This window comes from Mesoplodon densirostris, chromosome 1, assembly GCF_025265405.1.
Source record: "Mesoplodon densirostris isolate mMesDen1 chromosome 1, mMesDen1 primary haplotype, whole genome shotgun sequence".
Lineage (NCBI taxonomy): Eukaryota > Metazoa > Chordata > Mammalia > Artiodactyla > Ziphiidae > Mesoplodon > Mesoplodon densirostris.
In genome coordinates, this window is record NC_082661.1 from 88,872,064 (window position 1) to 88,895,111 (window position 23,048).

Below are 23,048 nucleotides of genomic sequence, written 5' to 3' on the forward strand. Positions count from 1 at the left end.
TCTGGACTTTGGGTGATAATGATGTGTTGCTGCAGGTTCATCAGCTGTAACAACTATACCACTTGCTGGGGGATGTCGATGGTGGGGAGGCTGTGTGCATGCAGGGGCGGGGGTGTCTGTATTTCCCACTCAGTTTTACCGTGAACCTAAAACTGCTCTAAATAATAAAGCGAAGTGTACTAAAAATAATAATAACAGTGCAGATGGGAGGAAATGAAGGAGAGAAGAAATAAAAGGGCTACTCACTGAGCCTGCCCTCGGCGCCACTGCCTGTTTTATACACTAGGCCTTTCCACTCTCTGCGGCTCTCCCTCTCTTCCAGCCTCAGTCGTCTCCATGTGGATGGTTGAGGCAGCATGCTTCCCCACAATGAATTCCTAGAAGCAGTGCCATAAAGCAGACCTCCGCAAAACAGATCGTTGTTGGAAGAATTATATTTCCTTATACAAACAATAATATAATAGAGGATTGCCGTCCTGCTCAGAACTTGCCCTCAAATAAAAAAGTATGTTCCAAATTCTCTAAAACGAGCATGAGTATACACTACACATCGATCGGGATCCTGTGTCCCATGAGTGATTGGTTGATAAAAGTACAACTCTGGAAATAATTATGTTTTACAACCATTTGGGGGTAGTATATTCCTTTTTAAACCTTCCTTGGATCATTGTTACCCTTAGGATACAACCTGTCTCAACCAGCTGGGTCATGCAGCTACCCCTGTGGCCCGAGGTACAGGGCACTGTGACCAGCTTATAAAGGGTTGGTGTGGCTGAGCAGCAGTTCCCTAAAACAGAAGTCCTCATTTGTTCCCATTACTAAGAAGAAGTAACGGAAATAAACACACACACACACGCACAGAGACACACACATGCACAAAGGAGGAAGGAGAGGAAGAAGAGTGCTGTTTTCTATATCAAGGAAGTGAGACACCTACCACGGTGTTTTATAAGATTTTCCCTTTTAATGCAGAAAGAGAAAGTCAGTGTTTGTTCTATAACAGAATATTTAATGTATAAAAGTTATTTTGCTTCACCAAAACTATGAATGTAGATGCCTTGCACTTTTATATTTCCTTTGTTACTGGAAGTCTAGGTCAGATGCTCCATAAAGTTTTTATCACCATGTGATCTGTAAAGCATATGTTCCACCAGAAAACGCTTCTAGTCACCAGCTCTCTGGTTTCCATAGAGGTGATGATGGAAATTTATGTGTAATTCCAGACTAGCCTTATGCTGCAAAGGATGTTTATAAAATATTAACTTCTGATAAAGGGGATAATATTTTAAAACATTCTTGATCCCCAAATAATGTTGCATATTAATGGTTATATAGCATTTCGCTTCAAAATTTCATACTGCATAAACTTTGATTTCATACTTCTGTAAGTATCCTGCTAGAAACAAACAGAGATGCTTGTCTTTTTCACAGGGTTAGAGAGAGTCTGCTTTATCTTCCAAATAAATGCTTTTGACCATTACTACCATTTTTTTGTTCAGCTACTGACAAAAAAAAAACAGCAGTTTTTATTACCCAGAATCCCAAGTTTGAGTCAAGCCCAGTTTCATAGGAATGTTCTATCTAAATCAGGGGGGTCAGCAAACTACAGTCTGCAGGTCAGATATGTCCCACAATCTGTTTTTGTAAGGCCCATAAGCTAAGAATAGTTTTACGTTTTTAAGTGATTGAAGAAAAATCAAAAGCAGAGGAAAAAACATGAAGTTCTAATTTCAATGTTCATAAAGCTGTATTGGCACACAGCCACAACTCATTCATTTACATACTGCCTATGGTTGCTTGCACACGACAAGAGCGATTTGAATAGTTACAGGAGGGCCCGTGTTCTCCACAACGCCTAAAATATTTGCTCTCTGGCCCTTTGCAGAATAAATTTGGTGGTCCCTGATCTAAAGAATTTTTCACCATCTGCCATTCTACCCACACACTCATATTCATAGTCATTCCTCCCTCTCTCCCTCCCTCCTTTCCTCCCCCTCTTTTCCTTCCTCTTCACATGCATATATCATTTTGAATCTGGCAATTGCAGTTACAAAGAAATCAGATTGTGAGCCTACAGTAAAGGCTAAGCGGAAACAAGTTTTAATTTCCCTTTGACTTGTCAACTTTCTCCTCCCTGTGTACTTTCCCTTTCCTCTACTGCCTTTATATAGAATTTCTAAGGCCATGCCATTTCCCAAACATAGTTTGTTTTTAAGGTGGGGGTTGGAGCTTGATACATTTTTTAACTTCCATGGAAAGTTCCCTGTTAGTATGTGGTCCCATTTTTAACCTATTTGTAGACACCCCCGATTATCTAAAATCACTTTCACATGGGGCTGAGGTTAAGCTTTATTTCTCTTGGCATGTCCCTGCCATAGCAGACACTTCCTCTTTGCCTTGAAAGGACAAAACGATGTTCAGCTGTCTGGGCTTAGGCCCAGTATTTGATTTATACATTATTTAATTTCCTCCTGAAAATTGGAAGCAGGACTTTCAGGAATGGAAGTCAGTATTTTTCATTTGTTTAAGAACACTTTTAGGTCTAATATAATCATCAGTAGTAGATGTCAGCGTGATTAGGGGGTGACTTAAGGTAAAGCAAATAAAACATGAATACAAAGGAAAATTATTTGACAGTGGAAAAGATCTGAAGTTTTTGAATAACCACATTGTATGTGTTAGTAGGTTTTTTGTGTGCTAGTGTTCATTTAACAAACTTTTCTGTGCTACATTTTGGGGCACCTGTCTTTACCCACTGGTGGAAAGACCTCTAGCCATTATGCTATAGTTGAGATTGGGGGATTAGAAGTTTGAGGAGAAGTTAATGTAACCATTCCAGTAATTTTACAGAGGATTTTTGGTTTCTGTCTGAGCTGCTACTGCGTTTATCTCCACAATTAAGTTCAGACGCATGCCAGGATATGAATGCCAAAATGGTTTGAAATTCTTACAGCAGTGAACTCAGGAAATTAAAAATTAACTCTGGAAATACCATTTCTTGTTTTACATCCACTTTTGGATAGTGTATTCCTTTTTAAACCTTCCTTAGATCGTCGTTACTCTTAGGTTACAGCCTGTCTCCTTTTTGCACCGAAGTCCTTAAAAGTCCGGCACACCTACTCCCTCCACTTCCTCACTCCTAACTCACTCTGCAAACCCTGGCAGCCTGGCCCCTCCCTCCCTCCACACCGCTGAGCTGATCTCACCCACTGTTTCCTCATCTCCAACCCAGAACCAGCTTGGAGTCCTCGGCTTGCCTGGCCTTTCTGCTCCATCTGCCAGAGTTCTCACCCCGTTCCTGAAACACTCTTCCGGTTTCCATGTGAACTCTCTTAGATTCCTCTAGTTCTTCCTGTCCTTTACAGACTCTCTCCTTGTATCACACCAAGCTGAAGTGTTCCTCAGGTTCTGTTCTGTGGATCACTTCTTCCCCTACACTCTTAGCCTTTTCCTTCTCATCCTTCCTCAGTACCTCAGACATTTGAGGAGAACCTGGAGGCTGCAAGGGGCATACTTTGAAAACCACCGCAGTCCTGTGAAACTACTTTGCGTCTCTGAATACAGCCCACCCTGTGCCACCTCTGGGCCTTGCTCAGGAGTGTTCCTTCGTGTGGAGTGCCTCGCTGCCAACACCAGCATTTCCACGTTCTCACATTCCTTTAAAGCTCGTCACTAAGGGATATCCTCTTTGATGTTAGTGAGCTCCTGGTAGATATTTTCTCTTCCTTGTCTGAGCTACAAGTGGGGGACAGCCTGATATACTTAGAGCAAAGGTACTGGGGTCACCACTTACCTGATTGTGTGATATTGGGCAAATTTACCTAAATGCTTTAAATGTCAGTTTCTGCATTTATAAGTTGTGGGGGAGGGGGAATGCTGCCTACCTCACTGGACTGTTGGATGGATTAGACATGTAAAGACCTAGAACATTTGGGAGTCAGTCAGTAGTGGTCCTGGTAGTGGTGCTGATGGTAGTAGTGGTAAGTGTTATCGTCATCATCACTATTATTCTCCCACGCCAGCGTTTTATGTTTCTCATATGTCAGTTACTTCACTTTCTGAAAAGCATTTACACAATTGTCTTATTTCCCCTTCTGAATTCTAGGCTCCTCCAGGTTGTATTTATATTCCCTCCCCAAGAGCGTTGAACAATGACTTGTGCATGGGTTTTCCTAAATGAATTGAGTTGAATAGAATAGCCCTTCTCCTCCCCTAAAGAAATACTGGCTTCACAGTGTTCTTGGGATTCAGAGCTGGGTATGTTTGTAGCTATATCTTCATATTTCAATCAGATATTAGCATACTGAAAAGTCTCTGCCTGTTGTTATATTTTGTCACACTGAATCTTGAAACTAGCCTCTAAAATTATTGCATTTTAATTTCTCAGAGACTTAAGGACCTGTATATGTAGAGCTAGTCTGAAATAATTCTTATTTTTGAAAAAAAACTACTAAACTACTTTGTATTTGATACATAAATGCTATCAGTAGTAAAATATTTAAAATAAGGTAAATTAATATATATTTAAAGTTTCTTACATTAAAATATTTCTGTCTTTTTATACTTTCTGATATAAAATCAAAGCCAACTGCAGTTTTTTTGGCTTATATAACTAGCAGTTTTTCTTTTTACGTTATGTTTTTCCTTACAAAACCCTTACTTTCTGTCTCTAAACCTATTTCTGGAAAGCAAATTTTCTGCTTCTCAGAAGCATCACTTCTTCACAGATCACACATTATCCTGGTTACAGTAACCTCCAACTGCTTTGTTGTTCAGAGCACCAGGAATGTAGAACAGGTTCTGCTGATGATTTTTGAAGGAGAAAGTAGAAGAAGAGTTGTTGTACTATTGCTGATCTGAACTTCTGTAACAGAGGAGTCTGAAGCTAGTGGATTTGACTGACCGACCAGGCAGGCATTGAGGCCTTGGGAAAACAGCATAAATTCACGTGGAGTACTTTTTTTTTTTTTTTTTTTTTTGCTGTACGCGGGCCTCTCACTGCTGTGGCCTCTCCCGTTGCGGAGCACAGGCTCCGGACACACAGGCCCCGCGGCCATGGCTCGCGGGCCCAGCCGCTCCGCGGCATGTGGGATCCTCCGGGATCGGGGCACGAACCCGTGTCCCCTGCATCGGCAGGCGGACTCTCAACCACTGCGCCACCAGGGAGGCCCTCACGTGGAGTACTTTTTAAAAGTACCAGCAGAGAGTCCGCCTGCCGATGCGGGGGACACGGGTTCGTGCCCCGGTCCGGGAGGATCCCACGTGCCGTGGAGCGGCTGGGCCCGTGAGCCATGGCCGCGGAGCCTGCGTGTCCGGAGCCTGTGCTCCGCAACGGGAGAGGCCACAACAGTGAGAGGCCCATGTACCGTAAAAAAAAAAAAAAAAAAAAAAAAGTACCAGCAACCGAAAGTCACTAAGATCTCCCCTGATCAGGCATTCATCAATCAGAAAGCCTTTTTGGAGCTGCAGTTTTGCAGAGCTCAGTATTGGGTGGTGTTCTCAGAGCTTTGAACCAGGTGTGCTTCACCTGAGTTAAGGCTACGTCTCCGGCGAACCCTGGGTTAGAGTAGTGATGGGGTCAGGGAAGGGAGGGGGGTGTCCAATGGACAGAGAATTTACACTTCGAATACTTTCAGGAATTATTTGCAACCACTTGGGAATATAAAATAGTATCACAGCTGAGAGCTTTATTTCACATTCCATTTAGCTCTAATCTCTACTTCATCTCTGTTTTTATTTGGTTACTAGGTATTTAGTGCAGCCCCATTTTGTGGAAGGCTGGCCAAAAGCACACTTGAAATCAATAGTAGTCAAAGCTAGCTCTACTGAATCTAGATTAGAACATGAGCATAAAGGTTCATTGGTTCTGAAGTTTGTGGGATAGTTGTTTTGTATTTTGTTTTTAAGTCTTAACAATATGCCTAAGCAGTATAAACAATGTAAAGTGATAAATACAGCACCTGATCTAAGGCATAAATTCCACATTTGGTAGAAAACCAAACTGTTAGGACTAAAGTCCTAACTTTAGTTAACATTAAGTCAAATATCAGACTTGTCCTCATTCATTCATTCAACATATATTTACTGAGCAACTACTATTTGCCAGGTAAGTTTCCAGGCACAAACAAAATAAACAAAAGTCTGTACTATTTGTGGTCTTCATTTTTGTGAGGAGAAAGAAGACATCAACAAAATAAGTTAAAATGTAATACATTAGATGACAATAACAGAGGAGGAGCAAAATAAAGCAGGGAAGGAAAAAAGGATTATAGGGAGGAGGCCACAGGTTTAAATGAAGGTGGCCAGGGAAAATCTCACTAAAAAAGGTGACAGGGTTTCCCTGGTGGCACAGTGGTTGAGAGTCCGCCTGCCGATGCAGGGGACGCGGGTTCGTGCCCCAAACCGGGAAGATCCCACATGCCGTGGAGCGGCTGGGCCCGTGAGCCACGGCCGCTGGGCCTGCGCATCCGGAGCCTGTGCTCCGCAACAGGAGAGGCCACAACAGTGAGAGGCCCGCGTGCTGCAAAAAAAAAGGTGACAACTGAGTAAAGACCTGAGGTAAGTGAATTGTGCAGTTAGTTATCCAAGAGAAGAGCATTCCAGAAGGGGAACAACAAGAGCAAGTGATCTGAGTAAGACTGAGTTTTTCCCATGTTTAAGAATAGTCAGGAAACCAGTGTAGCTGGAGTGAAGAGAGTGAGGTGTTCCAGTGTCCTGTTGAAGAAAGTGGGAGGGGGTGATTGCTATCAAATGATAGATGAAGTAAGTTGAGAACCGAGGATTTACCATTGGATTATGATCTTGACAGAGCAATCCAGGTAACAGGCGAATGAGAGTTCACTGTACATTATTTTCTCTACTATTGTATATGTTTGAGTTTTTTCTAGTTAAAAAAAAGTTTAAGTGAGGGGGGAAAAGTATAATATTATTCTCTCCTTAAATATTCCCTAAGGACTCAATCTCATCTATCTCCCCTTTCACCTCATTCTCAAGAGAAAGAGTTGGTCAAGTTTACAAAGTGGGGTGGAGCTGGTGTGAAAGACACTTAAAATCATTTTTCAGACACTTAGAGTGGAAGAATTAAGGCAAAGTTTTCCAAACTTGGAATACTGTCCATTTCATTCTTCCCCTCCTTAAGTCTTGTCAACACGTGTTTCTAGTTACATGCACAATTTTAATTGAATTTAGGGACTAGTCTCCAAATAAAATTTCCATTAACTTCCAAACTGAACAGCTCCAGACTCGAGCTTTGTAATCTATTAGCTATGTCACCCCTCCCCCGACAAAGGAAGTTGAGTTTTTGTTTGCTTTCTTTTCTGATTTTCATTGAGACTTCTCTAGTTGCTAAGAAAGAGAATGGATTTAACACAAAGATAACATGTCTTTGACCATGACCCATGTTAGAATCATCATTCAAAAAAACTAGCTTTAAGTTTTCCTGTAGATTCCATAATCATTGCCAAAGAAGTTGGACCTTGTGGTTTTTCAACTTTATCATATTTTGTATAAGTACTGCGTGCTAACCGATGGTGCCACTGGAGCTCCATCTTTATCATATTTTGGATGATAACCTGTGATCCAAAAATCAGTTGTACAGCCCAGAATGTTATCTGGACCCCCTAATCAGCAGCATGATCTAGGAAAACGGCAGCTAGAAGCAGCTGGCCCCACTGAGGTATGCTGAGCACTGTTGTTTTGGAAGTATGGTTGGCAGGGAGGCAGTTGCACTGCTGGGCACAAGGTCCATTTGGCACCTTTTCAGCAGAACGTTTTGATAATGTGTTACCAAGACAGCATTCGAAGCAATGCATAAGTGACGCAAGGTTACATATACATAGAGAAGAATAGAGGACACTTTTTAACATTCTCTCTCTCATTCCTCAACCAGCCAACATAGGCCTGCTCCAGTTGCCTATACTTCCAGGGTCCCAAGGATCTTCACCTGCTCCCCCCAGAAAACTACAGAGTTGTCATCACAACGTGACAACACACACATGATTGATATGTTGCAGAGGAAATGACCTACCTGAATTTGGCTCTATCATAATGCCCTTTCCCCAGCCACAGTGATTGGGCCAAGCCACTCGGAGACGTGCCACAGGAGTTTTGGTTACTAAAATGAGAATATGAGGACTCTCTGGTGGCTAAAGCTGTAAGATATAAAACACAGAAACTGTGCATTGTCGTGTTTTCTACCACGTGGAGAAAACCACTCTGCAGTGAGAGACAAATAAAGGCGAAGTACACAGAGAAGCATAGATCAAAATCGTGGACAGAGAGCCAGTCCAGGTGGTCTGTTGAGGCCCAGCCACACTACTGTCCTCAGGTTCTGTTAGATCCAATAATATCCTTATAATGAATTTCCCCTTTTGATTCAAATTGAGTTTCTGTCCCTAGCAGTCAAGAACTAATATACGGCAGATGTCACAAATGATTGCAAATATTTGGAGACATTAAGAGAAGCGGAGGCAGAATTTAATCCACCTTGCTAAGAGGCGTTCACATATGTAGTGTGAAAACTACTCATTAGTCCCTGTTGATTGAAGTTAGCCTGGTCGTGTTTGTTACGGCAGTTAAAGAATACATGCCTTGAACTCTTTTCAAGACTTGGGTTTCTTCTTAAAGAAAATAAAAGTGTTGTTCATTAAAAGGTTGATATAAAAAGTTAGTAATTCTGAGGTTAACCCAAAACTTAGCATAATCTTCCTTGGGAACATTAGTATATGTGGGGCGGGGGGTTAAATTCCACAAATATTACTAAAATGAGCAATTGGCAGAAAGATGGTTTAAAATATTTTGTTTCAGCATGTAAAATCTCGTTTTATTACAGAATTCTTTTGTTAAAGGCACAGCTATGCTGGGTTGCTGCCAGAGTGATGGGATCTTAACAGCCTAGTTAATTTTAAAAGATTTACAAATGCTGGGCTTCGAACTAATGATAGTAAAGTATACTTCACACTTTAATATAGTGCTTAAACTCATGCTGCATCTTGTGAACTTAATATTGCATCTGCAGATGAGGGGGGTTGTGGGTGTGTGAATGTAGATATTTTATTTCAAAGAGAACAGAGTTGGTGGGGGAGAGCAGGACAGACCTGTAAAATAACTCAGAATTTCTCCTGACTCTCACATTCTTCAGTGTAATTATAAAATATGTACAGAAGATATTTGAACACGCTATATCAAAGATGGTATGGGTTTATTTCCAGTTGGATGCCAGCACAATAAAACGGAGGTGCTTGTTACCAAGGTGTAGCCTATCTTAAGTTTCGTGATTAGATCTCCAAATGAAAAAGTACGGCCCTTAAGAGGAAATTCTTGGCACTTGCTCCTCTTTACAACATTATAGGGTGCTTTTATGTGTATATTTTATCATTCATAATAGAGAATACATTGACTAAAATTGCAAAATAGTTTCCATTGTATCGTAATCCCCTTGTGTCCAGTTGACTCACCTCCATGAAAAAAAATTCTGTTCAGTTAGAAATATCTACTGGTCTCCTTCCAATGGTAAGTTTTTTGATGGTTAGAAATTTGGTGGTTAGTTTAAAATGATGAGGTAAAATGTATGGGTACAGTCATGAGATTTACAAAATAGACGTACTCAAATTCACTAAATTTTACATCTTTAGACTTTAAAAACTATAGATGAATAATCTATGCTTTAAAAATTCACCATTAGCTCCTTAAATATACCAACTGTTGCATTTCTCATAACAAACCAATCCCACCAAGTGACAATTTAATACATCTTTTTTTTTTTTTTTTTTTTTTTTTTTTTTTTTGCGGTACGCGGGCCTCTTACTGTTGTGGCCTCTCTGGTTGCGGAGCACAGGCTCCGGACGCACAGGTTCAGTGGCCATGGCCCACGGGCCCAGCCGCTCCGTGGCATGTGGGATCTTCCCGGACCAGGGCACAAACCCGTGTCCCCTGCATCGGCAGGCGGACTCTCAACCACTGTGCCACCAGGGAAGCCCTAATACATCTTTTAAATTAAAAAAATGTTGAATGTGATTTCTTCATTATCAACAAGTAGTTTCATTTGTTCTCCTTTTTCCACAACCCTTTCCATATCTGTGGATTGCTTTTATGGCCTTTCTCACAGTTTTTAGTTTATTCTTTACAAATGGAGACTTTCTGGCTCTTTTCTTTGCTGAACTTGTCACAACCTTGTTCTCTCATTAGAATTCTTGTAAAGGAGTTTAGGTAACAGTAGTTGAGAAAGAATGTTTAAGTTTCATAGGCCATTAAGTAATGGACTTAATGATCAGAAGATAAAAACATGAATGTTTTGGTTAAAGCCTTCATAAACTGAATCATCTTTATTCTTCATCTGCATCTGGATTAAGAGTAACGGTAATGAAAAAATGATTAGCCAATGTGGCTTTTACAAGTATTTGTAATTTCTTTTTGAGTTATATTACATATATAATTTTTTAATTGTTAAAAGGCAAGCACTGTATCTTACTACTGGCTTTTAAATCAGTAAAATCAGAGTTTTTTTTTTATCCTTTTTAACGGACATTCAAGAAATCGTTCAAAGTGCATCTCATTCCTTAGAAGACAACAGGCCAGATAGTTTTTCAGATAAGGAAACAACTTCCTCAGTTTCTAAATACCCCAGTGTGTAATGTTATTACCAAACATCAAAACCTACATATATTTAAATTTAAAAATTCACTTAATGGGTAATCTAAAATTACACATAGTTAATACGTGCCACTTGTAAATGCTAATCTTAACTTGGGAACTTGGGTTCTGTTTTCCTTAACTAATATGCTTAAATTTGCAGTCTTAGTGTCTTATTATCCTACCTTTTTTTTTTCAATAAATGAAATAGGATATAGATCTTTAGTTCCTCTTCATGTCAATAAAGACCTAAATAAGCACTTAGTTATACCCAGAGGCAGTTGTTGAATTGTTCTAGGGTACAAGAGGAAGGTCTAAGAAAGTAAAAACTACTTGTCTTTACTATGATCAACTCTACTTCGTAACTTCTGTATTCCCCAGCTGTGGTAGTTCTAGCCCAGTTGCATTCTGGCCTAGATCATCTGGAAAGGGGAAGATAGATATTACAATGAAGGATTCATAGAATTTAAGAGGATTTGAAGTGTAGTTACTATAGAGCAGTAGTTCTTAACCCTTTTGGGGTTATGGTTCCTTCTTAGAATATGATGAAAGCTTTGAACCGTCTCTCTACATATAAAAGTTTTCATAGGTTTCAGAATATTCTTAGACCCATCTAGCTATCCAGGGACCCTAGGTTAAAAATCTTCCTTTAAGCCAATAAACACACAAAACTGGTGAAGTAATACTTGAAATAGCATCCAGTTCATGTAACAAATAAGACAGTGTTGCTTTATTATTATTTGAGTTTAAAACAAAATAATATAATGTGAGCCTCTAAACAAATGGCTAATAAGCAACATGAGGATTATCTGTCAGAGGAAACAGAGACCACCTTAAAAATGTAAAAGTAGAGAAGATATGTGAATATATACTGTTAGGTGTTTTAGAGTGTCTTATTTGATGGTGATATCACATAATATAAATCCATTTTTATTTATTTATATGCTATTGGGAAAGAAGAGCTTTCCTTTCTTTCGGGACAATACTACTGTCAATGAGAATGACATCTGTAAAATAAGTGTAAGATAAATAATCATGTTGTCTTCTCTCTCCCTGTCATGAGCTAATGGTATACTTAGCATTTGCTCACTGGGACCTGTCTTCAGATCCCCTTTAGCTAGCTAAGTATTGTCAAGTCATTTTTTTCTATTTAACACAGATAGCCATTAACACCATACCATACTCTTTAAAATGACTTTAAGGATGGCAAGCAAGGCTGCTGATTGAGCAGGACCAGCCTGCAGCTGCTCGGAGAATGGGAAAGGAGAAACGAGTTCATTATATATATTATATGCGTGTGGGGGGTGAAGGCGATCAAAAGGTAAAACTTCCACTTATAAAATGAGTGAGTCCTGGGGATGCGGAGCGCACAGCATGGTAACTGTAGTTAATAACACTGTGTTGTGAATTTGAAAGTTGCAGAGAGAGTAGATCTTAAAAGTTCTTATCACAAGAAAAAGAAATAACTGATTGTGGTGATCATTTCACATCATACACATACAGTGAACCATTATGTTGTACTCCAGAAACTAATGTTCTATGTCAATTATATCTCGAAAAAAGAAAAAAGGCGTAAAAGGTACTAACTCCCAAATACTCCGTTCTGTGGTCAGAGTCCAGAATCCCAAGCTAGACAAGATCCAGGCTACCCAGAGCATCCCCGAAGCTCTGGAGTTTCAAAGGAGGCATTTGTCTGTGTGTGTTGGTGGGGCATGATGTGGGAGTTTGCAGTGAAGACGGTTGACAGATGATGAAACATGGGGTATATTAAAACTGGCTTAACACCCCTGCTTACACCTTCCCCCAGCCACTGCTTCCCAAGCTCCCACAACACTGGCAGGGAGGATCCAACCCTCCAGACTTCGAGAGGAGTCCTAGAGCTAGCTGAACTTTGCTTGGTCTCCTCTCCCTAGAATACCCCCTGTGCTCTTCTCTCCTCTTTGCCAGGGGCCTAGCTCTCCCATTCCTAAGTGCTTTTTACCCAAAGTTTGGTGCCTCTTGCAGGGCTTCAGTAGCCTTCTGGGCGTAACTTGGTCATCAGCACGCCCCCCCAAGGGCTCACGAATACACACCTAGGATGACCCATTGTGCCCCAGACTTTATTGCTTTTTTAGTCTACAGTAGGCAGTTATCTTGGCTGCAGTTGTCACAGCAAGAGCTGCATGTGTATGTGTGTTTGTGCGTATTTAAAACAAAAAAATGTAAAAACTACTTTATATCTCTGTTCAGAGATGAGCTCAGCAGTAGACCTTTTTGTAGACTCCCGAAGGTCAAGGGGCTTGGTACGTTTTGGGAGTACAGCAGGGCCAAGGCTGGCGAGCCTGCATGGAGCTTGTAATCTAGTGAGGAGGCAGACATTTACCACTAATAACTCTCTACCTGACAATTGTGATATGACAGAACAGTAGTACAGGCTGCTACCAGACCATTAGGCAAGGGATCCTAAAGCATCCAGGCGTGGGGAGGTAGTGAAGTTGCCGCTGGGAGCGCCTCTCAGTGGCAACAGTCACACTGAACCTTGAAGGGCAAGTACGTTAAACCAGTACTTTGCACAATCTTGTCGCGTGAAAGTGGGACTCTGTTTTCTTCACTGCTCTGTTCCCAGGGCCTGGAACCTTGTAGGTGGTCAGTAAAGATTTGTTGAGTAAATGAATGAATGGAGGCCTCCCAACATCTGTTTGCCTTTCTCACCCCCTCTCCTTCCCTTACCACGAGGTTCTTGTTCTCTCTATACCCATACCAGTTGGGTGTTCTTCAAAACTAAAAATACTCCTTTTTATCTTGTTATGGGTTCAATTAATGTTAGAAACTTTTAAAGTTCCCACAGCTGCAGATGGTTGTAGAAACAATAAGAATAAAAACCCCAGCTCTTTCCCTCTGTGGGATGATCAATTCTTTTGTAAATTTTTAAAGAACAAAAACTATTACGGGTTTCTCCGTGCAAGTAATAATGACTGCATGTACATATACTTCAGCTATATATTTTAGAGACCTCATAATAACTTACATCGGCAAAATTAAGCAACCCAGGGTTTTTTCCCCTTTCTCTAACATCACTAGGCTTCTAGAAATTCTTTCCCTTTGACTCTGTACTGTACTCTGTATGGCACTCTAGATTGTATGATTTTAACATAACCCCAGATGGATTCGTATCATAAAGCTTATTTTGCAGACAATCCAAGGGCAGTAGTTCAGTGATTCCTTAAATCTGAAACTTGCCCTCCAAAATTCTCACTTCTAGCCGCCTCCCACGCTTGCTGAGGTGTTATTTTAAAGAACTTTGAATAAACGCCGCTTGCTTCCCTCCAGTTCCCTTCCCCGGCTGGCTCTGTGCTCTGCTCCGCTCTGCGTTCTCGGCGGTTCGGGGGCACCCCTGGCCGCGTTTGCGCCTGTGACAGTCTGACTCCATCTGCTGCTCTGTGGCCAGGAGCCTGCTGCGCTCCCCTCAGTCACATCTTTCAGGCCCGGCCACTCAGCCACCTTTCACCGCGTCTCAACGGGGCCGGGGAGAATGGGCCCTCGGCGTCCGCGTGAGCACATAATCTCCCAGGTAGCCTCCTCCCTGAAGCACCTCCAGTGCAGGCTATTCGCAAACAGCAGGACTCCGCTCTCTGCTGGGTTCCTAATCCCTCAGACACGTAGGGGAAGTTGGTCGCGGGGCTGTGAAAGTGAAAAGGAAAGCGAGGGGCGGGGGGCTGAGCGCGCACCACGTCCCCCGCCCCTCGCCACAGCCAGCGCCAGCTGCAGCCCAATTAAGCGCAACAGGGCACAGGTGTTCCAGACAGAAGATGCTTTTAACAAAACCACTTTCTTGAAAATACCTAAGACTTTTTAAAGCACTGCAGCGCATTTCTTTTGGTGGATTCTTTAGAGCTGTTTAGTACACTTGAAATACAAAGAAGCTGAAAAGCACATTTAGGCCTCACTGGGAGGCGAGCTTTCTTCGCGCCGAACATCAGGAGCGGCGGAGAGAGGGGAGCTCTGCCTCTGTGGATCCGGCGTGTAGTTGCCCAAGAAAGGGCTTGGGGGCGTCTCTCTTCTCCAGCTCCGTCTCCCCATGTAGCCTACTCTGTACTGTGCAGTTCACCTACTCATGCATGGCCATATCCTTGTACCCATAAATTACTGTCCCTAGGATGCAGTTGTAGTTTTCCTATGAACTATTTAAAAAGCAGCCCTGACATGTGCTGATTAAACTAGGTAAGTGAACTCAGCTCTCCGGAGCCACTTTTTTATCATCTGAGGTCTCCCTATAAATAAGCCTCTTCTTCTGGCACATTTAAAATCACTGACTTCTTTTTCTCCACAGATCTGAGTACACTCTGTGCCTGCAGGATGGGGTGATGGAAACCAAACAGAACTTCAGTTGGTTGTTTAAGCCACCTTCAGAAGTTTGTTACCCTTCCGTTTTTCTGGAGGATACAGATAAGCTCTGAGAGGTAGTTAGGAGCTTAGTAGTGGTGGTTGCGTTAGAATCTCAGCATCCCTGTTGGAAGCGCGCAGCTCCTAGGCCTACTTGGAGCAGCAGCCCTTCTTCCCAGGCTTACATGCCTTCAGGGGTGGTGTTCCTGTTGTCACTGTCGTGATCTGTTTACAGTCAATAGAAAAGAAGTGCAGGTTACTACCCAGGCCTCATCTGGGATGGAAATGACTGTGCTTGAAGTTTTATTGGGTTCCTCATCTCAGTGCACCAGGAGAACTTGTAGTGCTGCTGTGAAACTGAAAAGAACAAGGGAAGGGTCACAGCACAGGAGGAATGAATACCCAAAAGAGTGCCCGACATTTTCAGGTTTTCCTTCCTGTTGATTAGTTTTTGGTAAACAGTTTTTGCCTTGACTGTCATTCTTAATCACGTCGTTTTAAAAAATTGCCGCTGCCTGTTTAGAAACCATGTTGGTTTTAATTTTCGCAATGAGCCTGTTTCTGTTTCGCAAAGCTGAGCCACCTGTTTAAACTCTTCTTGTTTCGTGGATTGAGGCAAAGAACCGTAGGCTGTGTATAAGAGGTTTCGGTTTTTTTTCCACAGTGAAGTAAGACATTGTTCTTATTCTTCGTGGCATTCAGAATTCTGCACAATTGCCTCTTTTGCCCTTTTGCATTTAAAAGTGAGGTAATTAGATTTCCCAAGGTTCAATGGTCAAGAGCCTTCTCACCCTGGGAAGTTGCCTCTCCACACCCCTCACAAGGGGAGTTGTCTCACGTAATCCAGTTATTGCTGTATTGTTGCTCTAAAGGCACTGCTTTTTCAGAGGACAAGCATAGCATGAAAATTCATACTCATATGTCCCGTCGCTTATATTGCCGAGTTACGTTTTTTCCAGCAATTGAAAACAATTACTGTTTTCCTCAGTGACTTTGTTTTGAGGATTTCTAAACATTTTCATAAAACTCTTTTCCTTTCTTACCTTTTAGGAGCTCATCTCAAATATGCCTAAATCTTTCATATAGAGATTTCCTGCTTATTTTGTTATTTTTCAGATATCTGATAGATCTATTATTACTGCTGAACGAATGGAAAGAGGATTTGTGACATTGGCACCAAAAAATGGGTGTCACGGCTACTGAAACACAGCCTTAGTCGCTCTGACAGTGAGACCTTAGGCCTACTCTGCTAGTCTTTTGTCTTGTTTACTCATTTCCCCAAACAGATAACATTTTCACCTTTCAGCAAAGCACATATCTATTTTTTAAAACAACACGCTGGCTTTACAGAGCCGGCCAAAACATTTTGCTTTTACAGGCTAATGGCAAAAGCAACCTGATTGGTAATTGGCTAAAAATTCATTTAAATGGTCTAGTCTGCAGCCTTTGGGGGAAGAGGAGAGACAAGATGGTGAAGGGATTAGGGGAAAGCTTCCAAAATCCTTTTTGCCAAAGATGTTAAGGCGCCTAAGTGCCAAGAGTTTTCTTTCTAAACGGGTTAAACATTCCAGACAGTCTGTGACTCAAATTTGCATGTTCGTCTACACCCCTCAGTGAGGTTCTTCTGGGGCCTCATGGGGAAAATTCATCTGAACTCCCCCATCACTGAAACAGTCCCAGACTCCGTGTGCTTTCAAAAGTGATGCCAGCAGAATGATGAGCTGTGTGGTCCCTGTATATACTGTAGATGTATATATACATATACATACACTCATTCAATTTTCTTACAAACTTTAGAGAGAGTAATGAAAAAGGTCCTAGTTTAAACTGAAGGTCCTTCTTCTCAGCTTCCATAGTATTCATTCCCAAATAGAGAGGTGTATTAGCAAATTTATCTGAAAAGACCTCACCTTTCCAAGCTTAATACAGAAAAGTCTTCAGTAATTAACTGATGCCAGATTACTTTCATCAAGTGAGACAATAGATAACCATTTGCACAATTTTTTAAACAAATCTTCCATTTCAGTTCTCTAAACCAATATATATTACTGCCTTGTTGGTAAATTTGGGGGAATCTTTCTCAATTAAAGTGTGGTTTTCTCCCCCATGACAACACAGGAAAAATTTCCTGTCCCTGTATAACAAATTTTGATACCTAAGGAAGCATCCCTCAAACTAACAGGTATACTTGTATTCTTGCTAAAATTTCTTTTACTTCTAAGGAAAGAACTAGATTCAAAGTAGTGCCCCAGACCAAAACATTTGCTTAAATTGAACGTACATCACAGTATTAAATAATTTTTCTTACTGAGTTTATCATTCCAAAAACTTAAATGTAACTGACAAAGTCTAGGTCATGTGAAACTTAAGTAAAAATATTATAGGATATTGGCCAAATGTTAGAAATATGTATAAAACATGCACTTTTGGAAAATCTGTGGGTAGTTAAGGAACTGTTCAATTCAATTCAACAAATGCGCGTGGACTACATGCAGGTCCAGGGCACAAGTGTGTGCTGTGGCTGCTGCCTTTTGACTCCGTTAAACAGACTGGTCCTCCTCCAGTCTCTCTTGCTCAGCCCTTTCCCTTTCCTCTCTATTCTGGAATGGGCGAGAGCAAAAGAAAAAAGGATATAAGCTAGGCAAGAGCCATATCGTGCCTAGATTGAGCTGCTTGGTGTGGGTGAGCACCTCCCAGAGTGCGTGCTGAAGGTCAGCAGTAGCCCTAAAGGTAACCATTTATAGGTGTTCTGCCAAAAACAGAGGACAGGTAGAAAGTTCTGTGGGAAACATCAGCTTAAAAAAATTAAGCAGATCATCATTGCTAGGCTTCACAGAAATCTTTAGCATTCTACTGTGCTTTGTGGGAGACAGAGTATATACAGTGTTACCTAAAACCTATTTGATCATGAAATACTTCTTCCTCTGAAAAGACACTAATATGTCAAGGGGAATGCTGGCATGGGCCATGAAAACAAGCAGGAAAGCTGCACGTTTCTTGGGAAGCATGGTATCTTGGAACTCATGCCACAATAAATGACCCAGGGCAAATAGAAACCAGCCATCATGAAATGGATCTCCTAAGAATACTTGCATTTCCGCGCCTGTCTTCTTATTGGAATTAGGAGAAAAGAACCAATAGTCTGATTAATGTTTTTCCTTTTGGAATTTCTACTAAAAAGCCCTTTTATGGGGAAAAAAATAAAAACAAAGGATCTTTTAGGAGTTATGCTCTCTCCGCTGCTAGTGCATCATCTGCTGGTGAGTTGGGTTTAGAGCATTAGAGATGACTGTCATTGACTAGCCTTTACTGTCATTATGGCCCACGTGACTTCTGAAAACTATCATTGTTATTTTTAGTGACATGTTCATGATAGAATTACTCTTTTTTTTTTTTTTTACCCCCTCCATTTTGGATACTGAGGCTAGATCCTTGTAATTCCTGGTCTCTTTCTCCCCACCTTGCTCACTTTATTTCTTCTGCTCAGAATGCCCCTTCCTTTCCTGTGTGCATATCTAAATTCTGTCCTTCCCACTCCAGTTTATGAACCAATAATTTCTTCCTTCTTTCCATACCAAAGCACTTTCCTTTTGCCTTGCTAGTGGTACCTCTTAATGCTATGTCTTGGACATCTCTGGACCCTCCAGCTGGCCTCACCTAGTTGTTGCACAGAGTAGCCAGCCGTTCAGTGGATGTTGATTGATGAGTGACGGGTCAATTATGAGTAGAGTTCTATTTCCTCTCAATTACTTGTTGTATATTGCTAAGCAAATATGATAGGGAAAAAAAAGTGGCAGAAAGGATTGCCTAATTGACTGGTTCTTCAGGGCATCCCTTGTAAATAAAAAGAAACAGGATAAGGTTTATTGAAGCAAGTGTTGAATTCAGGCAGCCCTCAGCCACGCGAGAGCTGCAAACAGCTGGGCTCCTTCTACACAACGGAAGACAACTTCATATGAGGTGCTTGAGTACCAGTATTCAGCTGCTCTGTTTCCCTTGTCATTGTCTCCCAGAGATTCTAAAGGTCATCTCTGTCTAATCCAAACATTTCTTAGCGCTTTAGTCAAAACTCTGTCCAAGTTTTCTATACCTCACAATTCTGTAGAAATTGTTAATTAAGGGTCAGGCCAGTATTAAATATAGTTGGCAAATTATTGTGAAATGTTAACATATACTGAAGGCCCCAAGTTACTAACATCCAGGTTTCAAATGGCAGTTCCTGCTCTGACCACCACCAGTGCCCCCCTCTGCCACTGCCGTAGCAGCTAAGGACAAAGAGCAGTTTATAGCTTAGAGAAAAATCTATAGATGCAGATATGAAGGAAGGAAGGAAGGGTGATCTGCAAAGAGGAATTGCTCAGGGGAGCCAACCCCAAGGACGGCCTTTGAGGCCTCAATGACCTCTCTTCCCACTACCTACAGTTCCCTACCTTGCCATGTTAGGCTACTTGAGATTCCAGTTATTAGAGGAGTATAATCGTTTCTTCTTCTCCTAGTTTGATTACTGTGTATTGAGAGAGGAAGCCTTACTAGACTGGTGGTTCACTTTCTCAAATGTGCCAGCAATATTAGCCACCCAGCCACATGAACCAAATTCCAGGAATTTTGAGAGGTTCCAGGCAGCCTTGCGCCTCCCCTTCTTTCCTCAGCCCAACCCAAACTCCCTCCCCCACCGCTCACCACCACTCCATTTGCCATGCTTCCATCAGGCTCCACACACACCTCTACGATGGGGTCACTGCATGTACAAAACCTGGGGGCACAAGTCCCACAGCAATTAATTAGTGAAGTCATTAGTAATTGTCTAGCACACATGGTAGGTGTTCAGTAAATGTTTGTAGCCATTATGTGCTGGGTCCAGTATTCTCTGAGGGAAGTGTCAGGTATGAAGTGTGCAAGACATGGCATTGGCCCAGTGGTGGCAACCTCTCTACTCGACTTAGCCTGAGGGGGGAGCCACACAGTGAAAACCTTTCCTGTACTGTCTCAGAGAAGCAGCTAGAACTGCACCAGCGAGCAGGAAATTCAGTCCTCTTTGGCTCTTCCAGTGATTCTTCTTCCTACTTTTCAGCCTTGCAACCATCGCTTCAGATTCTTGCACAGATGAAAGAAGTGCTGCTCAGATGGAGGAGATGAGGGGATTGAGCTCTCCGTACTTGGTCCCTTCACCTCCTTCTGGAGGTCCCTGAGGTTCCTTTGGAACAGAATAGAACCAGTTTACCATGGGGGCGTTTTATGTGCTTTTACTGTGCTTATTAAATATCACATCTGATTTTCACATAGCCCTTTTTGCACCAGAATATGTGATGAAGTTGTTTCACTAATCCCTAGAAGTTTTGTTTTTTCCTTCAACAAGTTGGTAGCCATTCTTTTTGGAAAATCATTAACATGCATAACCACTATAGTCGACTTCAGTGCTCATTAATGAAGCCCAGAACTAACAGTTACATTGTCGTAATTTGACAAAGCCATCTAAATCTATGCATGTTTTTTTGAAAGCTCCCTAAACATGCTGCTAAATCCCCTAAAGAGCTACTAAACTGCTTTGGCAGCCATTAGCCCAGCATAAGCAGAGGAACTCCTTTCAGTAAGTGAACAAACAGAGAAAATATGCTGAATGGCTGGACAAATGTGTTTCAGCTGGCCCTTTCATTTACCGATATAAGGGTGCAGTCAATATCAATCACTGTTTTCCCTGTTGCCCTGAAAATAACAATATCTCTTTTCATCCCACAAGCTCTTTTCACCACAGTAATGTGTCTTTAGAATGACACTGGCATCAGCCCGCTTCCGCTGTCTGAAGTCCAGAGAGCTTAAAACACATTTCAGGATTCAAGACTTGAACCTTCCTCCCTTCCGTTTTCCTACCGCGCACTCTCTCCTCCCTCCCTCTAGCATCCACTCCACCCCCTCCCCAGCTTCTTTTCAATTCTCCCAGCTTTCCTCGCTGAGTAAACAGAATTCACTTCTCTGTTCTAATGCAGCTCTCCAAAGTAAACGGAGACAACTCTATCTTGATATTCCTAAGATTTAAGAACTCATTAAGGAGATGCACATAAAGAAATGCTTTTACATGTTGGTAATAGATCAAAGGTTGAAAGGAATGTGGAAATTCTATGCTATGACAAGGTGTGCTGATGTGCAGGTCCTCACTCTGCATCAGTGCCTCCTTCCCCAGCCCTCCCCTTATCACTGGGCTTCTCCCCCGTCCACCCCACCACCACAGACACACTCATCCTTTGTCATCCCGTGTTAGAGGTCTGTGCCTGCACGTCCGCTCCACCTTTACAATTGTAAGCTCCTTAAGGACAAACGCCATAACATATATCTTTTTGCCGCTCCTGGATCTCAGTACTTAATATGTTGTTTTGAAATGAAGGTGATTACTTTTTATCCTTTTGAAAACTTAAGTGGAATGACTCCCAAAGATAAATTTTAGGGATAGGCATTTAGTTGTAGAAGTTACCACGGATGAATATTTGAAATGTTAACATTTCTGAAAAACAGTATTGATTGTTTTCTCTCTCCTTTTTTTTGTTGTTGTTTTTGTTTGTTTGTATTGTTTCAGATTATAGCCGTATGTAGAGAGGCAGCCCTTCTGGCTCTGGAAGAAGACATTCAAGCCAACTGCATTATGAAAAAACACTTTACTCAAGCCTTGAGCACCGTGACACCCAGACTTCCTGAATCACTGAGACGTTTCTATGAAGATTATCAACAGAAGAGTGGGCTGCATGCGCTCTGAGAAAATATACATATTCATTATACTAAAAATACTTTCTAGAGAAAACTTGTTTCTTTTTTAAAGAGTGTCAGAATAGCCCTTAATAAGCAAAATGTCTTAAATATGTTGACTAGATTGAGGGGCTTCAGTTCTTACAGACATTTTGAATCATATGGCAACAATGAAAATATCCATGAAAAATCTCTGGACAAGAGTTTAAGTCAGTTTTATCCAGAAATGTGTGCTGAGTTTTAAAAGGCAAACTTTTAGCTTTTTCATTATTTGACCTGGTTCATTCCTCTCATGAAATGCTTTCCTTACTCTAGAATCCATTTCAGTGCATTTCCAAATACCAAAACTGTGGGCATCAGTTTTATACAAGAACATAGAACATGCGTGTAGATGAAAGCACGGTGAAAGTTATTTACAAACCTTTAATTTTGAAGACCAGCCCATGAAATGGCTAAAGCACCAGCTAGGCTTATGTGACCTTGTTTCCAAATACGTATTTGTTCTCATTATAATTCAGACTTAGCATTTTCCCTTTAGCCTTCTTAACCTCTACTTATGGCAATTAAAAAAAGAATTGAGAGTTATTTCACATACTGTAATGCCCTTTGAACGTTTAAAAAATTGGAAATATAAGCCCAGTCCAGACCTAGAAGTACTTGTGGTTTTTTTTTCTTTTTCTTGTTTTCATAAAAATGCTATAAATTAACCATATGAGGTATTCATGTTTTAACTTGTACGCATTTCCAGGTTACCAATAAACTTCTTCAGTTCAAAGAAAAACCAACTTGTACTCTTAATCATATTGTCTAACGTTGCATTCTAAATATCTGTATTTATGCTCCAAATTATTTATCCTTGAGATTTCTTGACACTTTGATAATCCATAAGTATCCTTGAAAAAGCTGTTGGAAATTGATTGGCTGACTTCCAGTTCAGAAGCTGGCAATGGAAAGAATGTGCACTTAAACCCAGTCACTGTAGATCTTTGAAAATTCCCAGAAAGACAAGTCAGGCGAGAAATACCTGATTATCAAAATAACAGGGCTGTACCGTTTTGTGGTGGTAGACATTCTGAAGTCACATCTCAACTGTTTCATCCTTTGACTATCAGAAATAGATTTGCAGGCTTCCCTGGTGGCACAGTGGTTAAGAATCCGCCTGCCAATACAGTGGACACGGGTTCGAGCCCTGGTCTGGGAAGATCCCACATGCCGTGGAGCAACTAAGCCTGTGCGCCACAACCACTGAAGCCTGCGCTCTAGAACCCGCGAGCCACAACTACTGAGCCCACACACCGCATCTCCTGAAGCCCGTGTGCGCC

At 41.5% G+C, this 23,048-nt stretch overlaps 1 protein-coding gene across 1 annotated transcript in view; it reads left to right on the forward strand.

Moving 5' to 3' along the window:
- AFG2A (AFG2 AAA ATPase homolog A) overlaps nt 1-22,474 on the forward strand; it is a 348,297-nt gene extending 325,823 nt beyond the window's left edge. The window contains exon 16 of the mRNA XM_060105705.1: nt 21,560-22,474. Within this exon, the coding sequence (XP_059961688.1) occupies nt 21,560-21,736 (177 nt within the window). The 3' untranslated portion in view covers nt 21,737-22,474. The remainder of the gene's footprint in view (nt 1-21,559) is intronic.
- The last annotated feature ends 574 nt before the right edge of the window (nt 22,475-23,048 follow it).